The sequence below is a fragment of the Macrobrachium rosenbergii genome, chromosome 22, assembly GCF_040412425.1.
Source record: "Macrobrachium rosenbergii isolate ZJJX-2024 chromosome 22, ASM4041242v1, whole genome shotgun sequence".
Taxonomy (NCBI): Eukaryota; Metazoa; Arthropoda; class Malacostraca; order Decapoda; family Palaemonidae; genus Macrobrachium; species Macrobrachium rosenbergii.
The window spans coordinates 20,026,202-20,046,267 of NC_089762.1; the positions used below are offsets into that span (position 1 = coordinate 20,026,202).

Here is a 20,066-nt window from a genome sequence, read left to right on the forward strand (position 1 = left end):
TGTTTAACGTGAAAAATGTATCACTTGGAATGATTTAGTGTACATAAACACACACATCGCAGTATATTCTTTATCTTCATCCCATATTTTCCTATGGTTTGCTATTGTCTCGTAATGATGTCTATTTTAGCATCTGACACTGGATTGACGATTATTTTAATCGCGCAACATACCATTCAAAAATAGCTGAGATGTTAGGGCCCTACTCATTAGATATCGAAATTCATCTTGATATAACATTTAAATAATCGAGCCGGTACCGATTTTTCAATCCAATCCTGCAAGTCAATCTTGATATAACTTTTAAATAATCGAGCCGATAATGTTTTTTTCAATCCAATCCTGCAAGTCAATCAAGATTATCACTTTTGTTCATCACGAACTTAAAAATCATATGATATGTCACAACCTCGCCACGGCGTAAAATGCAATTTCACCAATATTTCTGTGGCCTGAAATACTGTCACTAACTCTCTTCCGAGTATCGATCACAATGAACATGAGTTGCTTGGCGAATGAGCTTCGCCTACCGAGCGAGCAACTCGTTCTGAGGCAGCCAGGACACTTAGAATGCTAACCACCCCACCGAGACATCAAGGCTATACGACTCTCGGCAAAGATAGGGGAAGACATAACAAATCTCATCCAGGTCATGCCTCACGTGCTCTATCGCACACTGAATAATATTTGCCGCTCCTAGTTCATGAGTGTTGGAAGCAATAGAAAAGTGGCTCAGCCACTGTGAAAAAACCGAAGCTCCCTTGCTTGAGTCAAGCTAAAAAAAAAAATCAGTAAAAAACCCGGTAAATAAAAAAGTTGATTCCGCACCCAGTTTCTGACTCTTTAGTTACCAGAGGAATAAATAAACAAACAAACTGGAGATTAATGTCAAGGCCATCCCCGTATTGCACTGCATATCGGTAAACTACTGCCATGCCCGGAAGACGGGTCCGAATAGCCACCAAAAATTAGAAATAACTTTTGCCCGGGGTCTTTGGACCATACATCATCGACCCCCTAAAAAAATTCTAAGAGAAAAAGGGATAATTTTAGTAATTTTGCTTACGAATGTAATACGGCATTGTTTGATTAACTTATTCTATAATGAGTCGAAATTATAGCCATCTACACGTAAAATCATTATTTTTGTCCTGGAAAAAAATTCTTGATAAGACTGTTCAATGGCCATTTATGCAGTCAATAAACGCTTTGTAAATACTACTCTTTCACACCTCATATCTATAAGATTGCATATAGGAGCTGATAAAAGTGGATAAAAACTGAGTACAAAAAACTTTATCTCCAACATTCTCTTCAAGAACCCTGGACAAAATATACTTACCAAGCTCATCGTGGCATTGAAGAAGGAATCTACTCTTGAAATTTCCGAGGCCTAGATACTGAACCAGCAAGTGTCACACTATTAAAAAGGATCAGGCAGTGATTGCAGTGTCTGAGGGTTCTCAGTTATTAAAATTTCATGAGCAAAACGTGTGTGACCAGTCCCTAGGTAGCAAATGGCAGTTTTCTATCTCCCTGACACATGACTGTACGTACACGAGTGGGTAAACAGATTCGATTATCCCCAGCATTTTCTGGTTACTGCCAAACAAGCTGTCCCACAGGATTTGCCAAGCCTCCTTTATTTTTGTTTTGATAGAGGGGTCTGTACCTATATGTCAAAGGCATCACTCTGTTTATGATATTTGATGTCATACTCTTCTCTGAGCTACCTTCCATCTTACACCTCATCTGCCATTCAGGGGCCATTTCCTCCCATGAGTTCTCACTCCTTCAATATAAATTCTATATGCCTTGTGAGAAGGCTTATTAAAATTCCAACCATTGGCACTTCCATGGTAGCAATTAATTTTCTAGCTGACTGACCTGACTATTATATATATATAATGTGTGTATGCATATATACATAATTATATATATACATATATATACAAAATTTCTTGTTTCGAAGTTAAGACATTTCCTCAAACTCGGATATAGCGCTGAATCAGGGATGAGCCCCGTGTGCAGAAAACTTCCACAACATTATTCGCTTCATACATGTACACAGAGGATTCACGGGCCTTATGCATTAATCCCTCGATACACACTTTGCTATTTCCCTCGTCTTGCACGGACTCCTCTTTCACCTTTAATTTTGTACAAAGGAACAGTTATTCCTCTCATCCGTGCCGCTTAGACCTACCTTACGCACCTCTGACACTTTCGTTACCATATGGCAGCGTCTTCCTTGTAGTCCCATCCACTCTCGGGGTCTTCCCTTTTTTCAGTCTCTTAATTGCCTTCCTTGTGTCCTCAACTGCCACTTTCTTAAGCCTTGTCAAACCTATACTAACCCTCTATTCCATTCTTCCATAATTCAGTATTACTTCTTTTAAATCTCCCACATTCAACAAATCTTTGTAACTTTATTCTGTGTTTAAGAGAAATTGTTTTCTTATATTTATATATATATATATGTATGTATATATATATACAGTATATATATATATATATATATATATATATATATATATATATATATATATATATACATATATATATATATATATATATATATATATATATATATATATATATATAAATGAACCTCACTGCCTAGTGTTCTACTGCTATTCCTGCCAAAATAATCAGCAGGGTACGAGGCTGACAGTTGTAAACACGTTCTGATAAGTCCCACAGCGGCTCTGTTGGCCTGAGCAGTGAAATAGGCATCAGCTAGTTAACTGAAAGAGGGAGGTAGTATAAAGAGTGTAACAAGAACCAATTTCTCTCGAATTCTGATTTGGGGAAAGCATCGCGGTGGCTGGTGGTTTCGAAGTGCTGGGGCTGGGGAGCTCCTAGGGGCTGTCTCATTTGTGTAAAGTTTGTGAATATACAGGGCTGTCAGGGACCCATCTTATTTGTTTTTATTGGCTGGCTGGATTAAGTTCCTTAAAAGAAGTGCAGAACCCTGGTGCCACATACGGCTTGTTGCTAGTGTCTGATGCACCCGAAAGCTGCTGGTAGCATCCATCTAAAGTCTGATGCACAACCTATAGATCTTTCTCCAGTTATTCCACTGTTGAACGGAATGTCTGTTGGTTGTAGTAGATGCCTCCTGGGGCTCCCAGAGGAAGACAGCTGACATTAATCTCTCCTTTGATGGTCTCACTGCACGGAGTCTCTGCAAACACAATGCTCAGCAAATTGTAACCAGTAAACAAGGTATACTCTTACCTGCTCACCGAAGTCTTTTGAAGTTCCAGTGCAATTAAGGCTCTTAATCTATATTTATTACACTAAAAAAAATTCAGTTATTTCACAAATGTTATTTCCAGTTTTTTGGGTTATTGTATTATTAATTCCTTTTAAAGTAAAATTCACATAAATATAATTCTTAGTAAAATTTAAGAAAAAAATCCATTCAGGTTATGGTTAAATTCAAGAGAGAGAGAGAGAGAGAGAGAGAGAGAGAGAGAGAGAGAGAGAGAGAGAGAGGTGTCATTGGTAACTTCAAATCATGTGGGTTGGCTGTTTTGCAGATAGAAGACAAGAAACTGTTTGCTGGGCCCACGTAAGTTGTGACCTTGGGGAGGCTTCTTGGGCAGGTCTGGCATATTCAAACAAGTCCCACTTTTTCTTTTGATTCATTTACTCTTTAAAGGAAACTTCTATAACTATCAATGATCCGCTGGAATGCCACTTTTATCTGCCTTGGATAGATATTTACATAGTTGTCTCTTTTCTTGACTTGTTTTTCAGCCTCCTGTTGCTTACTCTTTTTCTTCGCCTTCTTATGAAAGTCATCCTAAACTTAATCCTTTTCTATTTTCTGTTCTATCAAAGGTATGACATGAGTGGCAGAGGCAGCAGACAGGCTCTAGGGAAACAAACCCTTGGCCGTCTAGGCATGGCTATCTTGGACAGGTTCCCTCTTTACTGTGCAAACAGGAAGCTAATGGCCAACAAGCCCCGGATATTTCCTTGGCCGTAGGCTCTAGACTTTTCAGCCCCAACTCACCTGTGCAAACTTCATCTGTCACGAACTGTAACCTGATTCTGTTTTGCATCTGAATGTAAGTAATTATAATTTTTTCTTGACTAAAATCGTTAGTATTGAGTCTCCTTGAAAAATTATCCATGACTGGTCATTTCATATTACTTCTTTTAATTAAATCATCTTTTAGCTACGAATTAGGGTCATGAATTCAGCATTTTTTTTTTTTATGAAAAGTGCTTGATGCTACATTGTAATGAAAGTTCACCTGGGACTCCTCTTGGCGTCCCGACTCCATCCCTTTGTTAGTCTTCTGTGGATAAATTTCCCTTGTAGAGTGATATTTCCGAGTGACTAAAGATCTTCCTTAAAATCAATCATCAGTGTTGAAAGTGGTGAAAATGAATAGGCCATGAGTAACTAATGAAAATTATTCTTTGTACATGATGGTTATAGAGGGCAGGAAGACATGGTCACAATGGCCAAGTTCCCTTTGTTTGGTAAGTCTCCTAAAATTTCTGGGGCTTCAAACTCAGGGCTTGATGTGTGAATCGGCTTTTCACTACGTAGTTTGAGGGTTCTGTCTGCGATTACAAGGGAGTCCCAAACAGTCTTGATATCATGGGAACGAGATTCATCTGTAACCATATTGGAACCGGTGAAGACCGCATGTTGTTGTTAGGTGCACGTAAACACCCATAACCTTCGGAAAGAAGGCAAATAGGCGAATCGGGTTATAGTGTAGATTAAGTCTGAGAATAATCTGCTTTATGACAGTTGCTGAGAAGGCAGAGTTACAAAAGGTACTGACCTTAACTGTTTTAGGATAAGCATGCAGAGGCCTGAGGACCTAATAAAGAGAGAACTTTAACAATCTCATGGATAAAACGGCAAAGGATTATGAGAGTGTATTATATACAAAAATGGTAAAAGTAAATGGATGACAATCAAAATAGCTATTCTTATAGCTTTTAAAAATTTTAGTGTTTTTTTATTTTCTTTATAATTTTAATGTTATTAGTCTAATCTCTCGCAAGTATGTGTAAGCTGTTTTACATTCTATAGCAAATGCATATTGGCGTCAAGCTACAACGATAAATGCCCAGAAGTAACAGGCAAATAATAGTTAAAGAAAATGCCAAATGGTTAACAGTGAATAACATGAAGCTAAGAAAAAGAAAAGAAAAATGGAAGATCTATGGGAAAGATCGAAAGAATCAAAGAGTAGTGTGGTCACCGTATAAAACAGCTAGAAATCATTACATCGACTTGATTATGAAAACCAAGAAAATATATTACAATAAAATGTTTAGTGTAGAGAAAAATCCCCCAAAAAATCCATGACAATTTAACCTGAATATTGGGAACCAAGAAAGAAAAAGTTCTACCTGTTGTAACTAGTGATTACAAAAACCTGGCCGATAACTTTGTGAACTGCTTTGAAGAAAAAATTGAAAGAATCTGTCATAGTTTAGAACTGATCTCCCGGTGATTGACAAAAGCAAACAGTAAGTTTAAAGAACTGAACATGAATGACTGAAAAAACGATGAGAAAAGTAAAAAACACCTATTGTGAAAATGACCCGTTTCTCATAAGTGATATAAGAGGCAAAAAACTTTGATCAGTTGCGGGAGCTATATTTTGATATTGTCAACATGAGTCTAGCACAGGCGTCTTTCCAAAATAGTGAAAAGGTTGCTTGTATAAAGCCGGCCTATAAAGGAAAAGGTGATAAAAAAAATCTAAGCTTCTGTAGCCAATATCGAACCTATCGTACTCATCAAAACTTATAGAAACGGAAGTTCACAAATAAACATGGAAACGCTTGAAACAACTCAACTTATACCTGATGATCAGTCAGCATACAGAAAAAACCACTTAACAGAGACTACATTGTGTGCAATTATAAATGATACGGTAGAAATTATAGCAAATGGAAAATGTGGCAATTGACGCAGTTAACCACAATCTACTGCTTGAAGACCTGAGAGCAGTGTAATTATGGAAATCCTTCTTTTGAATGAAGGACAATACCTTTCATAATTGGTGGACTGAAAAAACGAATTGGTTTTCATCTTATCAATAAGTTGAATTAACCACTCGAAATTGAGACTGTCTATGCTCGAGTGTGCATACGTAAGTGCGTAAGTTCAACCAAGTGCGCAGTTGCGTAAGCTCAACTCGCACTGTTCAAGACGTGTCTGGCGACTTGAGAGGGGAAATGGATGTAGCTCCCCTTATTTTCATTTGAAATGCCGTGTTTCTCCCTTGTAAAAGGGAACCAGTCTAGGGCATTCGTATTACAGGAACCAGTATAGGGTATCTGTACAAGAACCAGTATAAGTACCTATGTAAGAACCAGTTCTAACAGTTATGGAAGGAACATTAGGAGTAAGTTGTTTACACCATGTAATCTACTAAGAAGCATTAAACAACCCGCGGGAGTCGGCGTTTCCCTCAACCCTAACTACAAAATGAAGACTTAAACAACCCGCGAGAGTCGGCGTTTCCCTCAACCCTAACTACAAAATGAAGACTCGTCCGTCTACGACGTCAAGTACCAGTTCAAGCTAAGAGTAGTCCGGGGTATATTAGCCTAAGCCGGTGTGTTACACTTGTTTAGCCTATGCCCAGGATTGAGTTGTTATGTATAGGCTAGTCTGAGTTAATTGTCCCAAAATGAATGGTAGCCTCCGAATGTAAGCCAGGACAATTGACATAATATCAAGCCGCTAGTAGTAATAACAACTTGATAATTAAACAAAAAAAAAAACAAATATTACAGCAGTACGCATCGAAGATGGTGTACACAAAAGGTACAAAAGCTACTTAGAAAATAGGAACGTTACAGTGGTTATATCAAATGTGAAATCAGAAAAGAAAGACCTAATAAAAGGAGTGCCCCGAGGCAGCGTTCTGGGTCCGCTGCTATTTGGCATTTACGCAATTGAATTGTCTAGAATCCTAAATAAGCACAAGGTTAAGCATAAACTGTATGCAGATGATAGTTCTATTTTCCTGTCGAAACGGTAGAAGACACCATTAGTAAAACCGATGCAATAATGAAAGATATCAAAATATGGATGTCGGCGAAGAAATTGAAACTTAGTGAAGACAAAACTGAGAGTATGTTATTTGGATCTGACAGTGCACCACGAAAATATGAACACTTCAAAAGAATAACTATTGGTTCGTCAACAAGAAATATTGTAGCATCAGTGAGGAACTTAAGAGTATTTATTGATAATAAATTGTCGATGAAAAACCATAGATTGCATATTACAAAAACCTGTAACTATCGTATTAGAAGCATTGCATTTATTAGAAAATACCTAAACGAGATACTCTGAAAACAGCAATTTGCAACCAAATACTTTCGAGGCTTGACTACTGCAACGTTATGTACTATGGTCTCCCTACTTACCTATTAAGAAAATTGAAAGGAACACAAAATAGAGCCGCCAGATTAATAAAAAGACTACGTTCCCGTGATAGAATAAACCCAGCACTAATTGAGCTACATTGGCTCCCAAGCTAGAACAGAATATAAAACACTGCTTACAGTCTTTAAAGCACTAAAATATGATGAACCAACATATCTGAGAAACCGCTTAAGTTTCTTTAGACCCGAAACGAATATTGTAATTAGACATGCAAGTGAAGCATATAGGCTATTTGAACCTAGAACAAATTGTAAGTCAGGCGAGAGCATTTGTACACTGCGCACCAAGACTATACAACAAAATACCACCTGAAGTGAAGAGCATACAAGAAGAATGCAAATTTAAAAAGGAACTAAAGACTCTCCTATTCTGCAGGAGCTACGATACTGACGAGAAAACACTGAGAGACAATTATTATAAAAAAAATATGAGAAGCACCTAATTTTGAAAACGTACACGGGCCCTCCAGAGAGGGAATTATCCCTGTGGAGGGCAGTACATAAAATCAAAGTGAAAAGTGAAACTTGTTTAAACTGTTTTGCTGGCGCCGCTGCAGAAGCTAAGCCTCAACCCTGAACTGAGTCCTAACCATACAGTATAGAAAAAACGAAAAAATGGTTTATCTAACCGATGCACAGTGGGCCAGAACAGTAACCCTTTGGACAAAATTATTTTTTGCTTTCAAATCCAAGTATTATTTATAATTTTCTTTTATAAACGTTTAGAGTATTGTATTTATAAGCATATTTAATAATATGAATGATATGTTTACCCATATTTTGTGTATTAGATAAAATATATGGTTAGAACTATATAACATTTATATTTGATACCTATTTGATATTCAATGCAGAAAAGTTAAGAATATAATTATAAAAAATAAGATTATTTCTATCAAATGCTGTTTTTAAAGATTTTACAATATAATTCATTTTAATGAACGTAAAGAATAACATTTTGGTTATACTATTATACTATAGTAATATGAATATAGAAATAAAACCATTTAATTCATTTCAAAGAAATCTAAAATAACAAGGAACTTTAACACGTATTAAGACTACATGATACAAATCAAAGAGTATTTTGGACGATTAAATTTTTGCTTTCTTCAGGTAGTTCAGTTTTTACAGGTCTGTCTACTTTTCTTAGAGAACTTATCAAGGGATCAGATGAACAAAGTAATCTTCTCATTAAATCTTCATTTGTCTTTATTCGTGACGTTTTCCTTGTGAAAGATTCCCTAAACTTCTTGAATTCTTTATTCTTTGCTTCTTGTGCCTCCTCAGATAATATGCCAATTGGTAGACTGAAGTTGCGTATCACTGAAGCACCATGAATTAATAACCGATGCAAGCTTTGGGGATGTAGTACCAGTTATATTTTTGTACATAACATTTGGCAGTGTCCAAGCAAAACCTTTCAAATTTATCTGCATTGAAATCAAGACCAGATGACAATGTTGATAAAATCACAAAGTTTATAAACAAAGGATTGATCGAGGCCAGTAATTTCGGATGCAATTTCTGCATTCTTGAGAAACCTGTGAGCAGTATTTCCATCATTAGATGTACTAAAACCAGATGGTTTTGGCATATCAATTACTAAACCTACTTCATCACGAAACTTTTTTTTGAATCGATTCCTTCCTCTTATTTACTGACTTTTCTTCAGAAGTACGTGCTTGCCATTTCTTTATATCAATTTTGTAAGATTATGTAGGCAACATTCCATGCACCTAATCAATGCGTGAAGGGTAGATAAGCCGTGTTTCAATGCTTCTTGACTTAAAGGACGGGTTTTCACTTCTTCGATGTTATTTAGGATTTTAGGAGAGGCTCCACATATAGAACAACACTGCATTGAATTTGTAACTGTTGATAGCGCTGCTGCCACTTTTCCATCAATCATGGTCAAACTTACGTTGTGGTGCACTAATAAATCATCGGATATTTCAGTAGGTCGTAAATTTGAAATACAGTTCTGTATAAACTGTTCTTCTTGAACTAACACTTGTCTAGTTTCTTTCGAAAACTTGAATCTAATTGGTCGACAGAAGAGTGGTGATGATGGTTTTGTGTTTTTCCTGATAACAACCTTGTTTTCAGGATTCAGTAAACTTACATTTAGCTCAAGATACCGGTACCATACTTGCTATAAATAGACTATTTTCTGCAGCAAGATTTCTTTCAACATTAGCCGAGAGGCTTTGCTTGTAAATACTTTGTCCGGATGTTTCATCAAAACCAACTTTACAGTCCAGGTATAACATATCAACTGCTAAGTTTTCAAGCTTCTCGAAATCGGTGATTTTCATAATTCTTTTAACTGTGTGATCAATCAAAGCCTGGAAATCTATTTCTGCATTATAATATGAAATTCTCCATTCAGAAGCAGGTGTTGGCAAGCACGCTTCTTTCGCTTCCCTGATTAAATTATAGGCTGGATAAAGTTTGCTATTTCTTTCAGTAGCTCCAGACCTTAAGAGTTGATAACATCTCTTACTTAGTGAACAATCAAATATTACCTGAGCCAATGCTTCTTCGGGAGAGTATTCATTTTTGTTACCAAAAGTTGTTTTCAATTATATATTTGAAAGCTGTTCAGCTAAATTTTTGTACCCTATTGTTTTTAAAATCTTAGATGCAGCATAAAACATTCTTCCCGGCGAAGTAAGAAGTAGCTGTTCTGATTTACGCTTCCCTGTTTTTTCACTGGAAATCTCAAAGGTCTTGTTAGGACGACCAGGGCCTGCATGGGCACTTTCTTTCCGCTCATATGCGATGTTATTCAACCAATCAGCATGTTTCTTTGTAAATTTAATCTTGCTCCTTTGTACAACTACCCATTTAGGTTTAAAGTTTTTGAGAAAATTAACAGATATTGACTCCGAAATTTCACTGTCATTTGTTATGCTGAAAAGAAAATCTTTCAATAGTATTTTGGCATCTTGGTCATTAACATTTTTTATCTTTTTGCTTTTGATACCTCTATGAAGTTCTTCATAAAGATCAGAGTAAGTAATGATCACTGCTGAACCCATTTTGGGATATCTTAGATTCTTAAGCTGAAAAAAAAGAATTAAACAAGATTAGCTTACAATGTAATAGAAAATAAAACTAACTAAAATAGCCTGAAGTGCTTCGTCCCCTCTTATATAAGTACTGCTCTAAAATCACTTTCAAACATAAGGGCCTGAGCATTCTTATAGTCTCACTTTTAGTTCCATTTAAGAATTTCATTTATGGGTGAGTAACGAGAAGTGAATTTCCAGCACCAGAAGAACACTTCTCTAACTCTTCAACTGAACCAGCTGGGATCGATCTCAGAACCACAGGGTTGGGTTTTAAGTGCTTTGCCATTGACCCACTGATGATCTCTATTGCAAATTAGGAACTGTAGTATAAGCAGTAAAGATTTCCTTATGCAATGGCTCCATGTCTTTCCTAATTTACAGGTTCTAGATATTTTCCTGCCCTAAACCAAGCAAATCCTTTGAACCTTAAAATCCAAAACTTATAGCGACCCAACCCCCTCCAACTTTTTAGGATGGGATTTGCAACAGACCCTTTGAAAACACCACGTAGTATTAAGGTGATGAAGTACTCGTTAGCAACTATAGTCACCTTATGCCGTTTGGTTTCTCAGACTCGCCGGTTGAATGGCGCCATGATAGGGAAGGTAGCACTTCAGTTATTATTGCCCACAAAAGCTCGAAGTGCAAATTGCTGAAAAGAAAACAAATATTTTCACTTTCTACACAAGTTCTAGTATAATAAATTCCATAAGAGATACGAAGCAAATGCAAGCGAAAAAATTGCCGCACACTTGTTTTGTTAAATAAAAAATATTTTAAGTACTTTTGTAAATATCGATGTAACATGTTATACACAACATTTGAAATGTTTAGTCGCAGAAATAACATGTAGTAAACTTGCTGAAACTCTCTTATAAACTAATGAAATACAGACCTAATATCACAGATGCTACATGCACCAATTCTGATGTAATCACTAGCATACTGGGAGAGAATGTACTTAGCCGATTGCATCTAAAAACCATAGCGCCAGTCTAACCCATACTCCTTAAATATAATAATATAATATACGGTTCCCTTTCTAAAAATTATTCTAATTTACGTTTTTAATATAATTTTGATAAAACTAAACAATAATTTTTTTGGTTTTTGTCCACCTCCTGGCCCACTGTGCGATGTAGGAAACTTATGGCTAACTTTCATATACATTTCCAGGTAGTAGTTACGAAGGATTTGTAGTGACTTTGTCCTCTTCTCCATTTAACGGTGTGCTAGAGGAAGTGAAAGAGGATGGAAACAATAAAGGATAGAAGCATGTAGGAATTATAAGGAATAGGTGGTAATTGATGAAAGGAAGAAGAGAGGAAATAAAAAAACGAAGAGAAATGGATTGTAAAAACTGGAAGGAAGATGTCAACTATAAGAGTAGTTAAAAAATATACATGCAAGGGAAAGCATAATAAGAGAGACTGAGTTTATGACAAAAAGCGTCAGTAATTATTCTCTGCCGAGCTAGAGCAAATTACGAGCGCGTAAACAAGAAAAGCATAGCAGAGGATATAATATGTCGTACATATCGTGTGGGGCAGCAGAAGATATTAACCAATTTATACAGAAAAGCAGAACCAAACGAAGAATAAAAACAGAGCTATAGCAGCCAAATCAGGAAAGTAACAGAAATATAGTAGGCAATATGTTGTTTATAGAATAAAGAACAGAACAGAAAAAAAGACATATAGCACAGAATGTGGAAGACAAGAGACATGAAACTAAATGAGCTCAGAAACGGGGACTAAGGAGCTTAGGAGGTGCCGATGCAAAGGCAAACCTCCTACGTTCCTAACTCGACTAAACGGAACTGACCTGAACGAAAATCTGTTGATGTATAGTTTAATAAATTCTAAACTTAATATAACCAATCGACAATATGATAAGAAGAGACGTGACAAAAAGGGAAAAGCTTCGAACGGAGGAGAAAGAACTTGATAAACAGCTGCAAGGTGAGCCATACCCGAATATTGATTATCCAAAGTTAAATAACGGGAAGAAAGCGACTGGGCGGGAAAACAACTTCGCCTATCGCGCTTATCTTGCACATTCATGTGATCAGTTCTTTTTCAATAAAGTTGTGTTTGTTGTAACTTACCAGGCGAGACTAGAGATAAATATTCCATTTTGCCATTTTTCTACAAATTGTCAGTGTCAGTTAGTGTTCAGGTAGTAGGCTAGTCAACCTCTCTTGATCAGGCTCGTCTACCGTAGGCTAGGTTAGGCTTCTAGGCTAACCGGTGCGAACATAGGCAACCTTCATGTACCCGTAATCAAGCGTTAGGTAAATCCAAGCAAAAGCTCCGCACGGACTATTACCTTGGAAATTGATTCTTCCTCCTAGCCTGTCCTTTTAGTGTTGCTGATGAAGGAGTTGGTGTTGTGTATTGTTGGTCAATTATTATTAACCTCATAGCCTATCTACCCAAAATGGTTGGGGGACCCTTTGGGAACGCAGGGTTTTGGCCGGGGGAAAACCTTGGGAGCAAGACTGGACCGCCGTGTTGTTTTTGGTAATTCTATATATTAGCTCCGCGCCTGTTTTTACCTTTTCAACTGGTTTTTTCTACACTTTTAGGGGTTTTGATACTGACGGTGCATCTGTTTGTTGTCAGCCAAATGGAATGTCCCTTCACCGTGTTTAGTACTGGCCCGGGGGTGGTGTTGGGTACCCATACGTTAACAAGTTATTGCACTTGCCGGATGGGATATGAACCGTTCGAAACAGACGTACCCGTGCTCTGTCTTGTGAAGATCGTGTATGGAAACCCCTTGTTGGATGGACTTCAGGGGTTAATTACAGGTTAATTACACTCAAGCGCCAAAAATTAAAGGTAAATCATAATTAGCAAACCAAAAAACTGTAGAAAAAGTTAAGCTAGAAGGCAGTCGCGACAGCGGAGCTACTATATAGTTCTTCCTTGTTGTTATGGAATGGTTCCGCGCATGTGCAAGTCATTAGGGAGCCATATGTTTAAGAAGGGATTGGCTAAGGAAACCTATTATGAAAGGAACTATACTAACCTAACGAACCCTAACCTAGCAGGCCATGTTACTTAGCTGGGGGGCTCTGCCCCTGGGCGAATGAAATTCCACTTTTTACCAAAAGCTCCCCTATAAAACTGCGCATGCATGATAGCATTCCAGGATGGCCAGCATACAATTTCTGAGGTTGATTACAGGTTAATTACAGTCGACCAACAAAAAATAATGGTAAATTCTTGATAAGCAACCAAAATGCTATAGGAAAAATCAATTTCCAAAGTAATAGCCCATGCAGAGCTATCGCTTAGTTCTACCAAGCATTAAAATGAAAAGAGCTTATTTTTAGTTTACCAGTAATGTAGAGCTAGTAATCATGCAGTTTTGGGGTCCAGATTCATTGCACTACATAAAGTCAAGATCGGCACAAAGATATATCAAATATTTATTGCGTCATGGAAAACAATGAAAAATGAGCAAAAGTATTCAGTTTGTTTCTGCCAGCTAATGGCTGTAAACCAGCTTTTAGCAACAGCTCTGATTTTGGAATTTGCCTTTCCTATTGATTTCTCTTGGTATTTGATGAAGTATTCATGCTTTGATAGCCTTTTGGCATTATTAGATAGGGTAAGACTCTGTTTTTTTACCTTTACAGTATTGTGATTCTCTTTATAACGACTTGTGTATTTACTGATTTTGACTTTAGTTGACTTGTTTCTTCCAAATGTCAGACTCAAGTTCGACTAGCTTTAGGTATTGCAGCTAAGGCTGTAATACGTGTTTGACTAAGGAATCTTACGGTTCACATTCTATCTGCACAGATTGTAGGGGACAAATTTGTTCAGAAGACTTGCAATGTAGTGAATGTGTAGGCTGGGACAGTAAGAAGTGGAAGACTTTAAGATCTCATTTAAACAAACTGGCTAGAGATAAAAAGAGAAAAGCGACAGCCAGGCAGATTAGAAAGTCTTTAGCTAGTCAGGATCTGTTGATCATGACATTGATAATGTTAATGTCGAGATTGAAGTTCCTGTTATTTCTGTTGATCCCATACCCAGTTCTCCTGCTATGCAACCCGCTCCTTTACCCAGCTCTCTTGCCTCCAAACCCAACACCATTACCAGCCCTGAGTGTAAAATTGATAAAAAGTTCGAATTGATTGTTGAATCTATTGCGCAATTAGCCCCTTCGTTTAAGGTGTTATGGACAATAAGAGTGGTTTGGAGTGCCCTGTTGCTCCTAGTGCCAGTGCAGTGTCGGTGGAGTGCTCGATTGCGCCTAGTGTTAGTGATGTGTTGGTGGAGGAGGTGGCTGCCCGTCCTGCTGATTCTGGTAGTCGCCCCCTCGGTTGAACCTGTTGTTGAATCCCAGGTTGCAGCCAAATGCCACTGGAAAGACGTATCCCTGGATGTGCATCGTCTTTCATCTAGCTCAGATGATTCTTCTCCCAGAGGCCAGTGGCGTTTTGTGGATGAATCACGCCCTTTGAAAAGGCATGCGGGTGATGTGTCTCATTCTCTTCCAGTGCAGTGTAAGAAATTCAAGGAACCTGTTTGCAGTCCTCTCCCGTCTTGCAGTCATTGGGACAGTCCGGAACATTTTCCTTCTGTTCCTCCCTTGGTAGAGTCAGAGAGCGGTTTCCAAGCATCCTGCTTCTCGTAAGCGCTCTTCGTCTAAGGCGTCTTCTTCTGAGCATCCTCTTGCACCCGAGACTCCTCTGGCTCCCGAGCGCCCTGCAGTGTTGGAAGCTCCCTTGACTGCTGAATGCCCGAAATTGTCTCAGTGCTCGTTGGCTCCTTGTGCTGCTGTGTCAGAGAGCCTGTCTTCTGTAGAGCGTCGCAAAGCGCCCAAGCGCCTGTTGCCGCCCATCCACTCTTTGATTCATGGTTCGCCAGCTAAGATGAAGTGCCCAGTGGCGCCCAAGCTTCCCTTGGCACCCAATCTTCTGTTGGCACCAAAACGTCACCGTGCTTATGCCGCCGACACTTTGACTCTTTGGCTGTTGTTGTTCCCCGAGCAGTTGGGCATTCTTCTGTCTTGAACTTCCATGCCTCAGGCTTTACCCTCTTCTAGCAGCAAGCACCCTCTGTGGTAGACTCGATTCACAGCAAGCTCAACAGTATTTTGAGCCTGTTGAAGAAGGCTATGCCAACCCCCCAACCTACGGACTTGGCTTTGTCTCCTGTATCCTTGGATGAGGAAGAAGTTATTGCTCAAGATGCCCGTCCTTCAGCTTATGCATCACTACTAAGGTATCTTCTTGCTACCTTCCCAAATTGCTTTTCGCCTGCAGCTCCTTCTTCGCCCGCATCGACTTTTCTTGGGGAGTCACAGTCTTCCGAGTCATCGAGACTACCCAAGTTAGGGCTTTCTTCTTCTGCCAAGAAAGCCTTGTGTGTTATTGAGGGATGGCTAGCAGAGGAGAAGAGGGAACAAGGCAGAGCCATTTTCAGCTTCCTTCTAGATTGTCCAAGATGAGGCAGCTCTCTTATGCCACAGGGGAAGCTCCTTCTGTGGGAGTTTCTGCCTCTTCCTAGGGGTACTTCTCTGGGTTGATCGATTTCTTGTAGATCTGCCTTTGTTTCAGCGAAGATCATGTTCAGTTCGACGGAGCTCTCACACCTTAAAAACTTGTTTTAGGTGTTCGAAGTGTTGAGTTTTCTCGATTGGGCAGTGGGCCCTCTTCCCTATAAGATTAAGGACTGCTCTACCATTCCTGAAGATAGTGCCTCCGACTTGCTGGGGGTCCTCTCGTGTATCAGTAAAGGAATCAGGGATGGTTCCCAGGAATTAGCTTTCCTTTACACAATGGGAGTTCTAAAGAAGAGAGAACTGTGGTGTTCCTACATCTCTAGGGGAGTGACTCCCTCCCAGAAGTTGGCCCTTATGTTTTCCCCGCTGGATCATCATCACCTGTTCAAGCAGGCTACAGTTCTGGAGCTTTCTTTGGATCTTCAGAAGAAGAATACGCAAGATCTTCTTGCCCAATACTCTAGGCGACCTAAGGAGGTGCCCGCTCATTCCTCCAGGACAGTCTCCCCGCTGCAGACTCGGCCCTTTCATGGCAGTAGACAAAGATCCCTTTCTAGATCCTGTTCGTCCAGCAGATTTGTCTCCAGAGCCATTAAGAGATCCTCATCCTGTTCTGCCTCTCACAAGTGAGAATTTTGTCCGAACTTCTGTAGGAGCCAGGCTCCTTCCCTTCTGGAAGAAGTGGAGAGAGAAGGGGCCAGAGCCCTGGATTGTCAACGTTCTGAGGGAAAGCTATTCTATTCCCCTTCAAAGAAAAGCCACCTTTAAGCAGCTCTCCAATAAGATTGTCAGCGTACTCCAAAGGGTCAAAGAAGTCTTTGGCCCTCTTAGAAGAATTGTTGTCCCTTCTCAAGAAGGGGGCGATAGAATTAGTAGAGAATGTGGGCTCTCTGGAGTTCTACAATTGTCTTTTTGTGGTGCCCAAAGCTTCAGGGGGCTGGAGGCCCTTCCTGGATGTCAGCGCATTGAATGTCTGTTCAGAAGACAGAGTTCCAGATGGAGACAAATTGAACCATCATGTCATTCATTCGCCAGGGAGACTGGTTGACATCTATTGACATGCAGGATGCGTACTTCCACGTCCCAATACATTGGGAATTGAGGAAATTTCTGAGGTTTGTGTTTGGGAACGAAGTGTTCCAGTTCCGTGCTCTATGTTTTGGGTAATCGACGGTGCCTCAAGTATTTATCAGAGTGCTCGCTCCCTTAATGAAGTGGCTCCATGTGATGGGAATCAAGATCTCCCTTTACTTGGACAATTGGCTACTTTGGGCCCAACTGAAAGGGTAATGTTTGGAGGACCTTCAAAAGACTCTTCTCCTAGTCCAGGAGCTGGGATTGATGATCAACGTTCACAACGGATTCTTTATTTAGGGATGATAAAAGACTTCAGAGTTTTCAAGTTTTTCCCTCACCAAAGAGAATACAGTCTTGCCTCAAGATAGTGCCCAGATTTCTTCTTCCAGACCAATGCTCTGCCAATGAATGGATGAGTCTTCTCGGGATGTTATTGTCCCTAGAACAATTTGTACTCTTGGGCAGACTTCATATGAGACCGCTCCAATTCTTCTTAAGAATCAGTTGGGGCAGGAAAAAATACCCAGACTCTTTCGTATTCCGAGTAACTCCAGAGATAAAAGAGGATCTGTGTTGGTGGAGCTTAGAAGGAAGGTTGTCGCAAGGGAAATATTTTGTTGAACCCTTACCTAGACTTCTTCTCAGACACGTCGAACCTAGGTTGGGGAGCTCTGTTGGGAGGCAGGAAATTTCAGGGTCTTGGTCCCTGGAACAAAGAAATTGGCACATAAATGTCAGGGAGTTGGAGGCAGTTCATTTGGGGTTACAATTTTTCAAAGAAGTATACAACAAGACAATCACAGTGCACTCCGACAGTACGACTGCCTTGGCGTGTATCAAAAACTAAGGGGGACACTCTTTCTCCCTTTACGAGACAGTAAGGGATCTTCTGTTTTGGGCAGAGCAATTTCAAGTCAAGCTTCTTACTCAGTTCATTCAGGGGAAGCTCAACGTTTTGGCAGACGAGCTAAGTCGCCGAAAACAGGTGTTACCCACGGAGTGGACTCTGGATCCTAATGTTTGCTCGGATCTTTGGAAGTTTTGGGGGACTCCGGTCATAGACCTGTTCATGACTTCCAGAAACCATCATCTCCCTCTGTTTTGCTTGCCAGTTCCGGATCCTTTAGCATTGACAACCAATGCCATGCTTCAGGACTGGTCAAACAGTCACCTTTGTGCGTTTCCCCCCTTCAGCATGATAAGACAGGTGATCAACAAATTCCAGACTTGCCAAAATCTGTCAATGATCCTAGTGGCCCCCTTTTGGCCAATGAAGGAATGTTCCTGGATCTTCTTGACTTCCTCGCAGACTTTTTGAGGCTGCTACCTCAAAAACCTCATCTGCTAAAACAACTCCACTTCTGGCATTTTCATCATGGATTGTCTACTCTGGTCCTGACAGGATACAGACTGTCAGGAAACTTCTTAGAAAGAAGGGGTTTTCAAGATTGGCTTCGCAAGCTATTGGTAAATGCAGGTGACAGTCCTCTGATAGAGTATATCAGGCTAAGTGGACAATTTTCAGAGAATGGTGCAGGAAGCATAGAGTGTTGTCTTCTCAGACATCTATAGCCAAATGGCAAACTTTTCACTATATCTTAAGACCAACAGGAACCTGTCAGCCTCGATGATCAAGGGTTATAGGGCCATGTTAAGCTCTGTCTTCAGACAACAGGATTTATCTGATCTGATTAGACCGTTTGACACTACGAGACAGAGAGAGGTATTAGCAGTGCCATGGAACCTGGACGTGGTCCTTAAATGGTTGTCTGGTCCCCGATTTGAGCCTATGCATTCGATTTTCCTGAGAGATCTAACAAGAAAGACCCTCTTTCTAGTCGCTTTAGCAACCGCAAAATGAATCAGTGAGGTCCATGCAATAGACAAAAGAGTGGTTTTTTCCAAAAGAATGCTATCTGTCCCTTCTCCTTGGGATTTCGAGCCAAGAATGAGTCCAGTTCCAATCCATGGCCTCGTTCCTTTGCAATTAAAAGCTTGTCTGAGATTGTAGGCCCAAATGAGGAAGAGAGAGTATTGTGTCCTGTGAGAGCTGTAAGGTTTTATCTTCACAGAACAGAGAAGATTCATGGTCCTTCAAGCGCCTTATGGTGTTCTGTTAAGAATCCTTCTTGGCCACTTTCAAGAATGCCCTGGCACTCTTCCTTAGAGACCTCATCTCGGAAACCCATTCTTCTGTTGAAGAGGAGGTTTTTCCATTGTGTAAAGTGAGAGCTCATGAAATTAGGGCTGTAGCCACTTCATTGGCGCTCAAGCGTAATTTGTCTCTCCTCGATATTGCAAGCAACTTTTTGGAAATGTAAGTCAGTCTTTTTAAACTCATTATTTGCAGGAAATTGAAACAGTTTACAATAATTGCAGTACTTTGGGTCCAAAGTCAGTGGCTGGCATGGTGTTGGGGGAAGAAGCATAGGAAGTAATCCTTCCTTCCTTTCTTCGCCTTGATTTGAGGTTGTTGAGTTTTTTAAGGGAGCCTGGGGGTACAGTGTACCAGAGTGCCCTCCAGTCCTTCGTAGTTGGGCAGTGGTTTTTAACTTTTTGTGGTATTAGGTGATGTTTATTTCATTGTCGTTTTCTCTGTACTGCGCCCTGGGCAGGGGCAACATTATTACCTTTGTCAGCAATTGGAATCATCCTTGCTACAAGGTACCCACTAACAAAGTAGGCAAGCCTCGGCTATAAAACCTCGCCACTATACGATAAGGAAAGCGCCAATAGAGGCAGTACCTTCCTGTAGCAGCTTCCTTATCTTCCTTATCAAGTAAGGAAACAACAGGCATTTTTATATAAGTAATTTAACCAGTAATTACAAAGCTATTAGTTTCTTTTAACCGGCAGCTTAAAATTTTGAAATTGCGGGTCACGCTAGTTTGTTTTGGTTATGGCAACGTAATACAAAGAGCTTCAATTTGTTTCTGCCGGCTTTGG

General features: G+C 39.7%; 1 protein-coding gene and 1 pseudogene across 3 annotated transcripts in view; one reads left to right on the forward strand and one right to left on the reverse strand.

Annotated features, from left to right (window-relative positions):
* The window catches only part of LOC136850618 (FMRFamide receptor-like), an 18,244-nt pseudogene extending 16,771 nt beyond the window's left edge, over positions 1-1,473 (reverse strand).
* Positions 1,474-12,277: 10,804 nt separating this feature from the next.
* Positions 12,278-20,066, forward strand: part of LOC136850619 (BRCA1-A complex subunit RAP80-like) — a 203,384-nt gene continuing 195,595 nt past the window's right edge. For 2 of the 3 annotated variants that reach the window (XM_067124313.1, XM_067124314.1), the window contains exon 1: positions 12,278-12,481. In XM_067124313.1, coding sequence (XP_066980414.1) covers positions 12,409-12,481 — 73 coding nt within the window. In that variant the 5' untranslated portion in view covers positions 12,278-12,408. The remainder of the gene's footprint in view (positions 12,482-20,066) is intronic. The other variant, XM_067124315.1, reaches the window with a different exon arrangement.